This window comes from Ambystoma mexicanum, chromosome 2p (genome assembly GCF_040938575.1).
Source record: "Ambystoma mexicanum isolate Mex_15411 chromosome 2p, UKY_AmexF1_1, whole genome shotgun sequence".
Lineage (NCBI taxonomy): Eukaryota > Metazoa > Chordata > Amphibia > Caudata > Ambystomatidae > Ambystoma > Ambystoma mexicanum.
In genome coordinates, this window is record NC_090923.1 from 638,780,838 (window position 1) to 638,794,861 (window position 14,024).

At 43.6% G+C, this 14,024-nt stretch overlaps 1 protein-coding gene across 3 annotated transcripts in view; it reads left to right on the forward strand.

Annotated features, from left to right (window-relative positions):
• The window catches only part of LOC138566633 (acylamino-acid-releasing enzyme-like), a 1,029,593-nt gene that overhangs the window by 924,322 nt on the left and 91,247 nt on the right, over positions 1-14,024 (forward strand). For all 3 annotated transcript variants that reach the window (XM_069644173.1, XM_069644175.1, XM_069644174.1), the window contains one exon: positions 2,506-2,612. In XM_069644173.1, the coding sequence (XP_069500274.1) occupies positions 2,506-2,612 (107 nt within the window). The remainder of the gene's footprint in view (positions 1-2,505; positions 2,613-14,024) is intronic.

The following is a 14,024-nucleotide window of genomic DNA, read 5'->3' on the forward strand; positions in this document are numbered from 1 at the left end:
ACTGGCCATGGCCTGTAGCCATACCCACTGTACGTTTAAAATCAGTAATGCGCCACTAGTCATGGCTAGGAGCCACTAACTGGCTACTGGCCATGGCCTTTGACTGTGCCCACTGTACTATTAAATCACTCCCTAGCCATGGCCTTTAGTTGTGCCCCCATGCCCACTGGATTTTTAAAATCACTTCCTGGACACTAGTCCTGGCCTTCTGCCAAGGCCAGTGGCCACAGCCTTGGGCCGTGCCCACTTTCTATTTTTTTTACACTATTAGGCCACTGGCCATGGGCACTGTGTATTGTACAGCACTACCAGGCCTCCATCCGTTTAAAACGCTACTAAGCCATGGGCAGTCATTTTTCACCCTGACTTCATTGCAGCTGCAACAATCTTTTTTTTAATTAATTTTTTTACGTTTCCTCCAAAATTACATCTATAATACCAATGTACTACGTATAGCCCTGATTATTGGTAGTTTCGGAGAGCCGCAATTATTGGGTTAAACAGCAAAAAAACAAATGGTCCCCTGGATCACCACTCACTCACCAAGTGCCCCTCTCCTCATGGCAAGATCTTCCCACTCCCACACACTCCCATTTGCCTACCTAGTACTCTTCCATACGCCCTCAAACACTTGTTGTTCCATGTCACGCACTTTCATTGCCGATCTCGTCTTCTTCGGTAACCGTGAGATCCTGCGAATATTCGCAGCTACGGGAAAATATTTGTGCTGCAAACTTGGTCACTAGCCCATCTCCAACTCCCAAATTTCACATGGTGCCCTCTCCCTCTCCCACACCCCCTACCTCTAGCCGGTTGCCATTTCACCGTTTTTCTGCCTCCAAATGCCATAATGGCATAAATGATGACAAGTTTTTCATTTCTGAAGTCTCTCTGCCGCAATGCATCATTGGATTATCACTATTTTTTTGAGAGAAGGGGGCACCCCCTTCTCCGTCAAATATTAAAATAAACGGCTGGACAGAATAACCCCCAAACCACAAAAGGATCGCGATTCAACGTTTCATGCCCAAGTTGTTTCAGGCCAGGTCCAAATCCTTCCAGTGGTTTCCGCTGTACGCTGGAGCAGTAATGTACCTTTTTTGTCTATTTGGGAAATTAATGGGAAGTAGGCCGAAAGTGCATTTTTTTTGTTTTATTAATAACTTTCTTTTTTTAAAAAAAAATCTTTCCCAAACATTCTAATGTGGGTGGGGTGGGGGAGGGGGTAGAAGCAGGAGGGAGTGTACAAATTAGTCTGCAAAATTACATCCAGATCCATTGCATGGTTCAAAAGTTATTAGCAATTCATTTTTTCGATTTCCTATGGCAACACGACTCATCTATTAAATATATATATATATATATATATATATATATATATATATATATATATATATATATATATAAATATATATATATATATTATATATATATAGATGTATATATTATATATATATATATATTTATATTTTAATATTTAAAATCAGGGTGGAAAGGGGAACACTGAGGAACAATACATTTGAGGGCGACAATGGGGAGACTTAAGATAACCAATGCACCTGCTGAGATCTATCAAATAAAAAGGATCTGAACAATTTCAGAATGTTAGGGGAAAAGTGAACCACCGAGCTAAGGCAGCCCAAAATAATCTTTTGGTCCACAGTACTGAAGATCACACAGGGGGGTCAACAAGACTCATCAGGGCTGTTTTCCTTCGATCTGCAGCAGGCCAGCATCATCATGCTATCCGAGAGAGCTAAAATAGCTATCTAAGTCCTGTGGGTGGGCCGGAACCCAGATTGGAGATTGCCAAGCAAAGAATACTCCAGGAAAAAGGACTGCAGTTGTCTGGCTTTCTAGATTCAATAGATTATAACAGACCCTGTCCCGTTTTTCTTTTATAGAAGTGGTAGGATAATAGCATTTTTAAAGCATGTGTGGAAAGACCTTCTAAGAAGGAGCCATTGAATAATGTTGCCAAGACAAGGGACAGAGAGATCAGGGAATGCCCTGATTACTGACCTGACCTGTTGGACTTCTCTACTACAGCGGATTCAAAAAGCCTATAAACATACAGCATGTATATGTTGTGCAATTGCATCCTTACTAAGCACACATCTCGCATGCAGTTGTAAAATACCTCATGTTCTCAGGGAGCCTGGATCCAGCCACTGAAGGAGCTTGCAATGGGTGATGCATTTTTGGTTACAGAAGTAGATTTCATTTAAAGCTAACATTGAGTGAGATCATACAGTTCCTAAAAAAACTGTACTGATTTAGGATGAAATCCTCTTTAAGTCCCAAATAGCAGTAATAATGCAATAATGGATACTTAAGTCCAATTTCATTTGTATCTTTAGATGCAGCCATTTGTCTTTGTTCATTTAGATCCAGACTACCTGAGCTTTTGGGGCCTAGGACACAGTGTATTCCCATAATCAGGTTCATTTTAGAATTAAATGAGTAACAGTTTTTGCCTTTCTGATTTTGCCTACTTCTATTTAGGTAAAAACTCCACTGCTGGTGCTTCTTGGTGAGAAGGACAGACGAATCGCTCCTCGCCATGGGATGGAGTATTACAGAGCACTCAAAGACAGAGGGGTTCCTGTACGGTGAGTGGACAAGTAGCTTGTTGCAACAAAGAGTACCAAGATACTCTTGTAATTTCTCTCAATAGTGGTTTGCGGTTTATCGGGAAAGTTTGCTCTAATAGTAATGTACCTGCTGATGCCAATTGAAGATCAATGGGCTGAAACCCTTCATTGCCAACTCAGCCTTTCATTCCTCAATGTCAAGATCATGAGCACTCCTGCACATGTATTGCTCTAAAGCACAAACAACCCCACTGGGAATTTTGGGAGATTTAAATTATAGGAAAAAGCAATGATAGGCCAGAAGAGAAAATGGGCTAAATAGAAGCAAAAAGCCTAGCTTTATGGTTTTTGCAGAATCTCAGGAAACCTAAATCAGAATGGATTTCCAGTAGTAGCTTGTTCCAGAGAGTAAAAGCTACGACAGTGTCCAGCTTCCTCTTCTGTTTCTTTCAGTGTAGGGACTGTCAGTAGTCCTTTGTTCGTAGTGAGTAAGGTTCTGCAAACGTGCTAGCAATGCTCTTTTCCCAATGGGGATAATATGGAGTTGAAATAAGCCCCATGAATAAGGCAGAGTGATGCAAAGCTAACTCACTTTGCCGCTGGTAAACATTGTAGTGATGCAATGTTCTGATATGTGTGTTGGAAATTAGGAGTTCATTGTAGGGTTCTAGCAGCAGGGGTTTATACCCTCCAAAGGTGGAGCATGGTTTTGGCCGAAAGAGACAGGCAAAAACTGATGACCAAAACACATTCACACAACGACACAAACACATCCCAGAACCTGATATACAAACGTTAGTAAGGTAAGCCGCCTTCTAAATGTATGAAGGCAGGATTTTATCACCACGGTCCACTAGAACACCCATTTCAAGCCACAAGCTGTTTGCACACTACAAGAAAGTAAGCGATAGATATAGGAGATATAGAGTGGAAGCGATGGAGATAAAGAGAGTGTGATTGATTTATTCCAGGCGACATCAACCACACTTCTTTGAATGGGGGGAATCTGTCATTAGAGAGAATCAAGTAGAACCTAGGAAAATGTCATTTATCAAGTTCATGAAATGTTATGCATGCTTAATTCTTAAATTGACTAGGATGCCCTACAACCCAGCCATTCAGTTGGCATACCTCTGCAGTGCAGTCATGCCAATAAAATCCCCTCTTGTCCCAGCTGGTCACTTGCTCTGTTGGCTTTCAGTTATATTTTCTTCGCAGTTGTTGGTTGTAGGCCTCAAGCTCTAAATGTTCAAGTTCTCTTTGTGACATAAAAGTCACTTTATACAATTTCAATTCACTTGTTGCGGTTAAGGTCTAGGAGACTTTGTAAGCAAAAACACCATATGTTTGTTGGCGGTGTGTTGGTTAGAGATTTGGGGTGGCAGGGCACCTTTTGAATGGGAATATGTGAGTGGTGGGTAAGTTAATAATGGTGGGGTTAACAATGGTTTGACGCAATTTATAACATGCTTAGGACAGGTAGAGACTTCAGACGAGAATGGTCTCCTATGATGAGCTGTATTTGTGAAGATGGTCATTGCTGTTCTCCAAGTCTCAATACTCTGGTTAAGCGTGCAGCTTTGTTGAAGCACCTGTCAGACCATGGAATGAGGATAGTGATGTTCCAGAAGATGCGTCTCTGTCCTCAAGTTGAATTTAGGTTACACCACAGAGGGTTCCCAAAACACTGTTTTGCTTCGGAGCAGTAGGGAGAAGAAATGTGGGACAGCCATCCTAGTTGTAAGAGACATCCTGTTTATACTCGACCCTTTGAGAGACCCAGGAGGTAGATTTATTTGCTAAGTGGTTTTCTGTTTGTGTCCTCGCATCCGATTGGCCATTGAGCCACCTTAAGCAGCCTATCGCCAGCCGGTAGGCAAAGCCGGCCCACTCCCAGCAAGGCCCAGGATAATAAGGCCAATACCTGTCTTCACCTGTTCTCAGCCTTCCTCGCCGTTCGCCCGGACCCCCTGCTGGATTCCAGACCAACCTCAACGGTAAACGCCACTTTGCTTTTAAATTGAACTGCCTAGACTCTGGAAAAGGCTTTGTTACCACAAGCTACTTATTGGCATTCTCGTGCACTCAGGCCTTATTGCATGCTGTATCTGTGCACAAAGTTGCTGCCATTTCCAGTACATAGGTGCTCAGTCGTATTTAGACTATTGTGTCGCTAGTCATCCTTGTAACATATAACTGCACTGTGCCTCACTGCTGCTCGGCTACCCTATGCAATTCTAATTGCCATTTTTAACCGCATTGTGACCATCTGCTCTGTTCTGCTGATCTGCTCACCAATTGCCTCTAGATCTGTTGACCTGCAGCCCAATGTGTCCCCGCTCAACATACTTTTATAGCCACTAAACTCAATGTTGTGCTTAATCTGCTCTAAGTGCTATTCTGAAGTTAGGGGTTATTCTGATTCTAGGTGTTATCTTGAACTAAGTGTTACTCTGAACCTAGGTGCTATTCCCATTCCAGGCGCTATTCTGAATACATGCTACTCTGATCCAAGATGTTAATTGGTACACTGGCGCAATTCTAAACCTAATGCTGTGCTAATTGACAAACGCTTACTATGACCACTTTGCTTACCTGTACCTGAGTCAGATGCCAATCTGCAACCTTGCACTACATGGATTAGGTAGTATTCGGCTACTCCAAGCAGGCCGCACTGTCCACTGCTAGATTTCGACCCTAGACAGGACACACACTGCACCTTGCACCCCTCACACAATGTTCCTCCCGGGCCTTTACTCTATACTACTGAGAACCATTCTCCACATCACCAATTCCGCATGCCTGCCCAGCTCACCCCTTAACTTGACCAGCCTAGGCACCACATCACCCACCCTCACAGAGCCCAGCACCACAATCATGCTTACCCTACTCGCTCCCCCATGCCTTTCGGACAGGCTGACCAGATTACGATCCAGACTTCCCAAAATACACAAGCCTAGAGCCAGGGACTCCACACAATCCATACTCACACACCGAACATCCATTAGCTCCTGCGCTAACCTTACGCTAAAAAAACCCGAACCTAAACCCGTCAACTCCACTACAACCAACAATAGAGCGCTCAGCACAGCTACCACCCCCACCCCTGCCAAAGCCAAAACCCTACCTATAAAAGGTGCCCTCATCAACGCAAGCTCCATGATTGCCCATGCCACAGACATCGCTGATCTCATTTTAGCTGAAGATCTAGACTTCCTAGCCATAACAGAGTCCTGGCTTCATGCAGCCGCAGGCCCAGCCCTTTCGCTAGCCATCCCCACTGACTACACCATCATCCGAGCGGACAGAACTGAAGCTAAAGGCGGTGGTTTGGCCATCATTGCCAAGACCCACCTTAACATCAGACTCAACTCCGCCACACACCTCCCATCATGTGAATCACTTACAGCCAAACTACATATCGCTAACTCCCAAACAATATCCATTCACTTACTATACAGACCGCCCGGACCCCCGGGATCTTTCGAGGAAGACCTCAATGCCATCCTTACCGACAACCTAAAAAACTCCTCACAATGCCTTCTCTTAGGAGACTTCAATTTAGGCTACAAAGACCCCAAAGACAATCAAGCCACTCTCATCAGTAACACCCTGTCTGAACTAGGCTTCACACAAAAAGTAACCAGCCCCACCCATAACAAAGGGAGAACCCTTGATTGGATAGCAGACTATAACTGTGCCGTATCGATCACTAACAACACTCCCCAATCCTGGACCGACCACCACCTCCTCTCCTTCTCACTTGAGGCCTCAAGCCCTACAACCAACATGGCACTAGCCCCAGCCATCCACACGAGAAGCAAAAAAAATATTACAGTAGAAAAACTGATCCCACTCATTCTTCCTACACTAAGCCAACTCCAAGACTCTAATCCCTATGACCTCGTAGAAGGCTATAACAACACCATGCGCATAGCCTTAGACGCCATTGCACCATCGAAACTTAGAAAATCCAAACCAAAAAAGCACCTCAACCAATGGTTCTCCAGCCATCTTAAAACCCTTAGATTGGAAAAGAGTAAACTGGAACAAGTCTGGAGACAATCTCCGACTGACCACAACAAACTATTGCTTAACAAAATAACGGCCAACTATAAAAAAGAAATCATAGCGGCCAAACAAGAATCCTATAACCAGAGAATCTCCCAATCCAACTCCAGCTCCAGAGAATTATTTACTATCCTGAAAGAATTGGAAACCCCGGTAACAATCCCAGATACTTGCGTTAAAAACAAACAATGGTGCACCAGTGTCCAAAATGCACTAAACAACAAAGTCACTGGCCTTCAAACAAAAATTAAAAATAAGAAAGACTCCCTCACCAATCTTACCAACCCCATCAACGCCCACTCGAGCCCTCACACCACACACCTAACACTGCTCGCTTCAGCTTTTCCAAAGTCTCTTCCCTCGAAGTAGAAAAAATAATTCTTGGCCTTAAACCCTCCAACTGCAAAGGTGACCTCTGCCCCCCACAAATCATTAAAGACGCGGCACGAGACCTCTCGCCATTCATCACCAGACTCATCAATGCCTCTTTTTCCTCAGGAACAGTCCCCAGTAACCTTAAAGAGTCCTGGGTCCTCCCTCTCCTCAAAAAACCCTCCCTTGACCCGTCCATCCCGACCAACTACAGACCGATTACCACCGTCCCATTCCTGCTCAAGATACTAGACAAGACAGCATACCAACAAATTCAAAAGTATCTTGAAACAAACCACCTTCTAGGAATAAGACAATCCGGCTTCAGACCCCAACATGGAACTGAAACAGCCCTGATAGATCTGAAAGCCCAAATAGACGTCCTTAGAGATAACGGGAAAACTGCATTACTACTCCTGCTAGACCGCTCTGCGGCGTTTGACCTAGTTGACCATAAAATCCTATGTAATCATTTAGACTCAGCTGCCCACTTTTCACAAGAAGCCATCAGTTGGATTGAGTCATTCCTCAACAACAGATCCATGCGAGTCTTCTCCTCCTCTGCCGCCGCCGAACCCATCCCCATTACATGTGGAGTCCCACAGGGCTCGTGCGTCTCCCCCACTCTGTACAACGTGTTCACAAAGCCCCTGTTTGATGATCTAGATGGCCTGGGTATCACCTACACTAACTACGCCGATGATACACAGATCCTCATCCCGTTGACGGGAGATTACAACCAGGATTTGGCCTTGGTGAACAGGGTGTATCTCATCATCCAGGCATGGATGGCTTCGCACAGTCTATGCCTGAATGATGACAAAACTGAACTCATCATCCTTGGTTCTACGTCCAACCTAACCAAACTCGACCACAATTATGCCAACTTCATCATAGATGGGAACCTAATCAAGGTTTCGAAAGAAGTAAAAACCCTAGGAATATACCTCGACTCCTCCCTAACCTTCCACAAACAGGTTAGCTCGATGGCATCCTCTACGGCCTACACATGTAAGCTCATAAGAGCAGCCAAACCCTTCCTCTCCACCCACAGCTGCACTACACTAGCCAGAGTATTGGTATTATCCAAACTGGACTATTGTAACGCCCTCTACATAGGAGCCACCAAACAAATCACCAACAAAATTCAGACGCTACAAAACAACGCCCTTAGGGCAGCACTCAATATTCCCAGGAGGGAACACATTTCCAATATCAGGAAATCCCATAACTGGCTCAGCACAACAGACAAAATCCTGCTTAAAGTAGCATCGCTCACCCACAAATGCCTGAATAATGCTGCCCCACGCTATCTGGCAGACAGAATATGCAAACACAGCCCCATCAGACCCACCAGAACCTCCAATGCTAATCTGCTCACCGTCCCCAGGTTTAAACGCACTAAAATGGGTGGCAACAGCTTCCAGGTGAAAGCACCTCAACTCTGGAACTCCCTACCACCATCGCTCAGAACTCCCCAACCTTACTCACTTTTTAGACGCAACTACATCCATTGGTTAAAGAACACGAACCACTAACACCTCTAACACCACACGGCTGCTCTCCGCGTTGCATGCTTTAAGAGAATCTGTAAATTTGTAATACTAAACTTGTATATATTTGTAATTCTTTAAATACATCTACTGCATTCTCTCCTGCCAAACTGTACACATGTTCCTTCATCGTCACACTGTAACTATGTAATGTAAAGTATAATTATGTAATGTAAAGTATAAGCATCCTGTAACCAAGCTTTGAATCACCTTGCTGCTCATGCGCCCTCATACCCTCGGGTCTGGTGCGCAATACAAATGAATAAACTAAACTAAACTAAACTGTTAACTTGAATCTGTTTATTTTGCCCCAATACAAAACCAGAGTAATTCCTCCTTAGCTTTCAACAGATTGCAGCAGAATTTGTAGCAGGAGAAGTAATTATGGGGAGATAAATCACTAAGCACTACACCCACCAACTTCCACAAACGATTCTTTGGCTAGAATTATGCTGAAACTGATGGTGGTTGACCTAGGCAGAAAAGATGGTGGTTACACCTATTGGAAAAGACTTTACACATTTTCTTTTGTCCACAGATGTTTCTCCAGAATCAACTTAACTGAGCTTAGTATCACGTGCGTAGATCAGTTTCTTGGTCTTCTCAGACCATTTTCTGTTCGACATTTTTTTTTAAGTGGACCCCACACAGCCGCAAGGAAGCCCCTAGGGAGACATAATTTTGAGAAACACCTCAGTCCATGCAGAAATCTCTCAAACTATCACTAACTATTTTCAAGAGAACCTATCCCTCAAAGTAGGAATAAACGGCGTGCAGGACGAGGTGTAGGTGGTGTTGCGGGACACTATTATAAGTAAAGCCTTATTTTACATTTAAAGTGAGGAGATCATGAGGAATTCAGTTAGATTGGGAAGTTCATGATAACAGAACAAACCACAAGAAGGAATCTCTCAGATCACAAGATTGGCATTTTGCCAGGTATTTGTATTTATTTTAACAACTAATGCTTATATGCACACCAACAAGAAAGGTTACAAGAAAATGCAGAAGGAGAAAAAAAATTGTTTTGGACGAAAGCTTTGTATCAGTTAATGGTATATTTGCAACTCAATACTTATGTGCATTCTTCTTTCTTGTGGGATTTTTTCAAATCTTCCCTTTTTGTGTGCGTAGGATTTTACCTCTTTTAAATGTTTGTCTTGATGGACCTTTCTTATGAGCATGTGTATGATTGTTTCCTATAATTGTCTGATTTTCTTTCTTCTAAAAAAGAAAGTAGTCATAATTTTAACAATGCAACGTGTTTGGTTGAGACAACTTTCCATATTCTATGTATTGATATTGCTTTACTATTTATGGCACTATGATGGATTATTTATTGAATATTTAAATGTTATTACATAATTATATATAGTTTAAATGGTTACTCTTATAGTTTTGATTATTTTTTGTGTAAATTAACATGTGTTATAACAAAGCTATTGCTTTTAAATGTTTTTTAATGGAAATTCATCATGCTGGTTTATTAATACTGTTAATTACTTATATAATATTTATGGACTTATTTATTGCATATAACTTTTATTTACTATGCCCTTCGTTTTTTATTTATTACATAGCTATTTATTGGACTTATGTTGTACGATTGAGCATTTCATTAATAAAAAAGGATTTAACTTAAAAGAAATTACTTAAAATAACACATTTGCAGATGGCATAGGCATTCCCCAGAAGGGTGTCTGTACAAAAGCAATACAAAGATGAGAACAAGTGGTGAGCCACTTTAAGAGGGTGTGAAAAAAGTGAGACATAGACCAGGTACCAAAACAAAACAAATAGCATGTTGCAATGGAGCGGGTAAGTAGGGATAAAGAGCCTTAGCAAGACGAAGTAGTGGGGCATGGGATAATGAGGTTGAGTGCAGAGAAGGAGTGGTGGGAACAACATGGTGAGTAGAAAGAGATACATTCAGGCAGGTAATGAGGAGTAAGACCATTGGTTACTTTTTAGACTAGGAGAAGGAATTCAGAAAGGGAGCAGTTGTGGCTCTCTATAGAGCCATCCATCATGGTGTCGGTAGGTACATGTGGTGGAGAATGTTGTAGGTTGTAGGGAGTACCGTGTAGCAGAGTTGTCTAGTGGGAGGAAGGAAGAGGGAGGAAGGCCAAGGTTTAAGCATGGGCAGTAGTCGAATTTGCTGAGGATGAGGGTGGAGATTAGAGTTTTCGTAGAGTGGCGAGTAAGTAATGGAGGAATTTTCTGAATGTTAAGAAGGTTAATATGAGCAGCAGAGGCAGTGATGAATTGGTGCAATCGGAGGTCGCTATCAAAGTGCAACTCAAGTTTGTTGAGCCTTGGGTGACTGAGCAAGAAGGTTAGGCAGGAAGCAGATCAGAGAGGGGAGGGGAGATATGGCATTAGAAGACAGGAGCAAGAAGACTTCCCTTTTTCAAATGTTCAGCATGAGTCGGCAGAGAGTCATGCACTGACTGATTGGAGTGAGACAGTTTGTAATCCATTACAAGAGGGCTGGGGTGAAGGCGGGAAAGGCAAATAAATATTTGAGTGTAATCAGCAAAAATGTGATAGGGAAGCCAAAGGACTAGGGTCTTCCTAGGGCAGTGTTACAGTGGATGAAGAGCAGAAGTCCAAGGACTGACCCTTGGGGGATGCTGACAGGGAGAGAGGTGGGGTTAGATATTTGCAAGTTCCCAGAGATTTTAGACCTTCCAGGTAGGAGGAAACCCAGGCAATAACAGATTTGTGAAACCCAAGGTTCTGGAGAGAGGAGCGGTTGACAGTTTCAGAAGTGACAGAGAAGATGAGTACAAAAGAGATTTAGGAGTGGCTAGAATCAGAAAGAAAGTTTGAGAACTGCACGGGTGCAGTCTCAAAGTATATATATGGTTCTGCCAAAGCATTTACCACATGGCGATCCGGGAGGATGGCTCAGCGGCAGAGTGCGCGTCTTGGAAGCAAGACGACATGAAGCAACAACAAGTTCGATCCCCGGGTCCGCGCTTAGAAACCTCTGGGTGTTTAAGCATGTTATAAATACGTAACTAAGCCAAAAAAAACAATTCCTGTAACAGCGCCTCGATGCCTGCGGGCTGTGTGAGCGCTTTATAAATGTAAAAAAAATAAAAAAATACACTCACTCCGGCAAAGGGTGCGCCTAAACACTGCTTGATGGCTAGGAAACACAGAAAAAGCCGTAGAAAAAGCTAAAATCACATTCTCACTCAGTAAAACTTCATAAGGAACGCTCTGCTCACCATAAACAAGCCTCTCAGACTACTAAAGTATATGTCAAAAAATGTTCACCTCTAGATCCTACCCTCAACAAGAAGCGCCCTACGGAGAGTCCCAAGGACGTACCCATTGACCCTTGTCAGAAAGAAGATCCTTCTGTGCCAGATGTCACCCCTGTGGCACCATCCTCCATTGGGAAAGAACCCATTGTTCGTGGACTTTATGAGCCACCTGCCCAATCCGACAAAGCCGATTGAGCAGCCTCCTGCTCCTCCTACAGTGCCAGTGGCATCTCCTCTTCCTACCCCAGCCCTGCCAACTGTGGAGTCCTCACAAGGCTGTATCTATGAGGATATTGAGTCCACACAAGCGGACAAGGATATCTGGATAAATGATCAAGACGACTGGGTGGCTGCACACTTGCGAAGATAGTCTGTTCCAGTGTACCCATACTGTTAGGTAGTGGCTGTCATGCTGTGAGGCTGTGATGTCACATGGAATGTTACTGTGTAGATGATGGAATGTTTATCTGAGGGTTCCATACTGAGGCAGGCAGTTAGAGCTCCTCTGCCTGGGTGATGGGGCCAGTGCTGTTTACAGTCCATACTCTCATGTATTTATCCTTTTTGTAACTGTGTCTTAAGTTCCTGTAATAAACCTTATAAGTAACTCAAGTAAGCCTGGAAGTCACTTCGCAACATTGGCGATGAGTTGGTCTCTAAAGAAGAACCTGCGCACATAGTGAAGGAGCTGAAAGAAGCTGATGTCTGAAGGAACCTGCTGCGGGGGGTGCAGGAGAGAGGAGGACAAAGTGGTGGTACGCACTGCCCCGAAAGATACAAGTAAGACAATACCCATCACCCAGGGTTAAGGAGGGGAGGAGTAAGAAAGTCCCATTGCCTGAGGGATCAGCCACCCTTAAACTGGAGGGGGAGTTACACCTACGGGTTGAACGAAGAAGCAAGGTTATAGAGGGAAGTTTGGAAAATGAATCTGTCACTTAGCGTTAAAAAGAATACCTCAGTCGGGGTTTATTAAGACTGCAGATGTGGGGAGGAAGATTTAAGGTTTATGTCCCAGAGCTGTCTCCCTGAAGGAGTTTACAAGGGAAGCTGTCTTGACAAGAAGGGAAATTTTAGTACTAAAGCATGCATAAGAGTACGCCCACATCGAGATCAAGACTACAGAAAATAAGTATAGGGAGAAAGTGAGTTTATACAGAGTAGCGGTGCCGTGATCGGGTCTCACTGTTCAGATGACCGTTGGTGAGCAGGAGCTCAGCATTGCTCCGTTGTAAGGAAGTGACTGGTGACGTCACCCAAGCTACAGTGAGTACTGGCGAAGAAAATGGAACAAGGTCTCCAACGTTCCGTGTGTGTCTTACAGCAGTTGCCCAAGATTTTGAATATAGAGAGCGGATGATACGCGGCAAGTTGCAGCGAGACGGGAAGTGATTCAGGCTTGGAGTAAAGTACCTGTTCAAATAAGTGCATGATGTGACGTCACGTGACGGTATCCGGAAACAATTGGAAAAGTGAAGGAGACGTACAGGATTGTGTGGCAGTATCCGGATGTCATCGAAAAAGTCATCTAGCAGCAACACACAGTATCTGGGAGGCATGGCATGGCATCGAGTAGCAACGTGCAGTATCCAGAAGGCATCAGATTAAATATATTGTGCGGGAGAGAGGAAGCCGCTCCGCGTCACCCAAGGGCGTTCTGCAGTGGCCAATAAGTAAGCCAGCATTGGAGATACTCGATCCAGATGTACCGGGAAGGGATTCACTCACCAAACTTTGCTGCAAGGAAAAACATTGGCGGGTGATGTCGTTGAAAGAAAGAAAAGGTATATGGGTGAACTGGTCCAGTTTGTCGCAGAAGTAGCTGTGTATCCTTTGAACTAACACAAACCGTGTCATGGTGAAATATGTTTTTTTTTCTCTCCATTTGATGATATGGTGCAAGTGGTTATTAAATTGAGATAACACAGGAAAGGTTTGCAGCTTAAGGGTGTTCACCCATGAACTTTTTGAAAAGTAGTGTTATATCAAAATGCAGACTGAACTATGTGCATTACAGGTGAAGTGTTTGACGTTTGCCTGCGTTGCTATGAAAAGGTGTGTCTATAAATGGATGAAATAGTATAACTTTTTGAGGATTTTCAGGAGTTTGGTTGCTATTGCAACATGGACTGTTAGGAGCAAAGTTATGTCATAGGGTC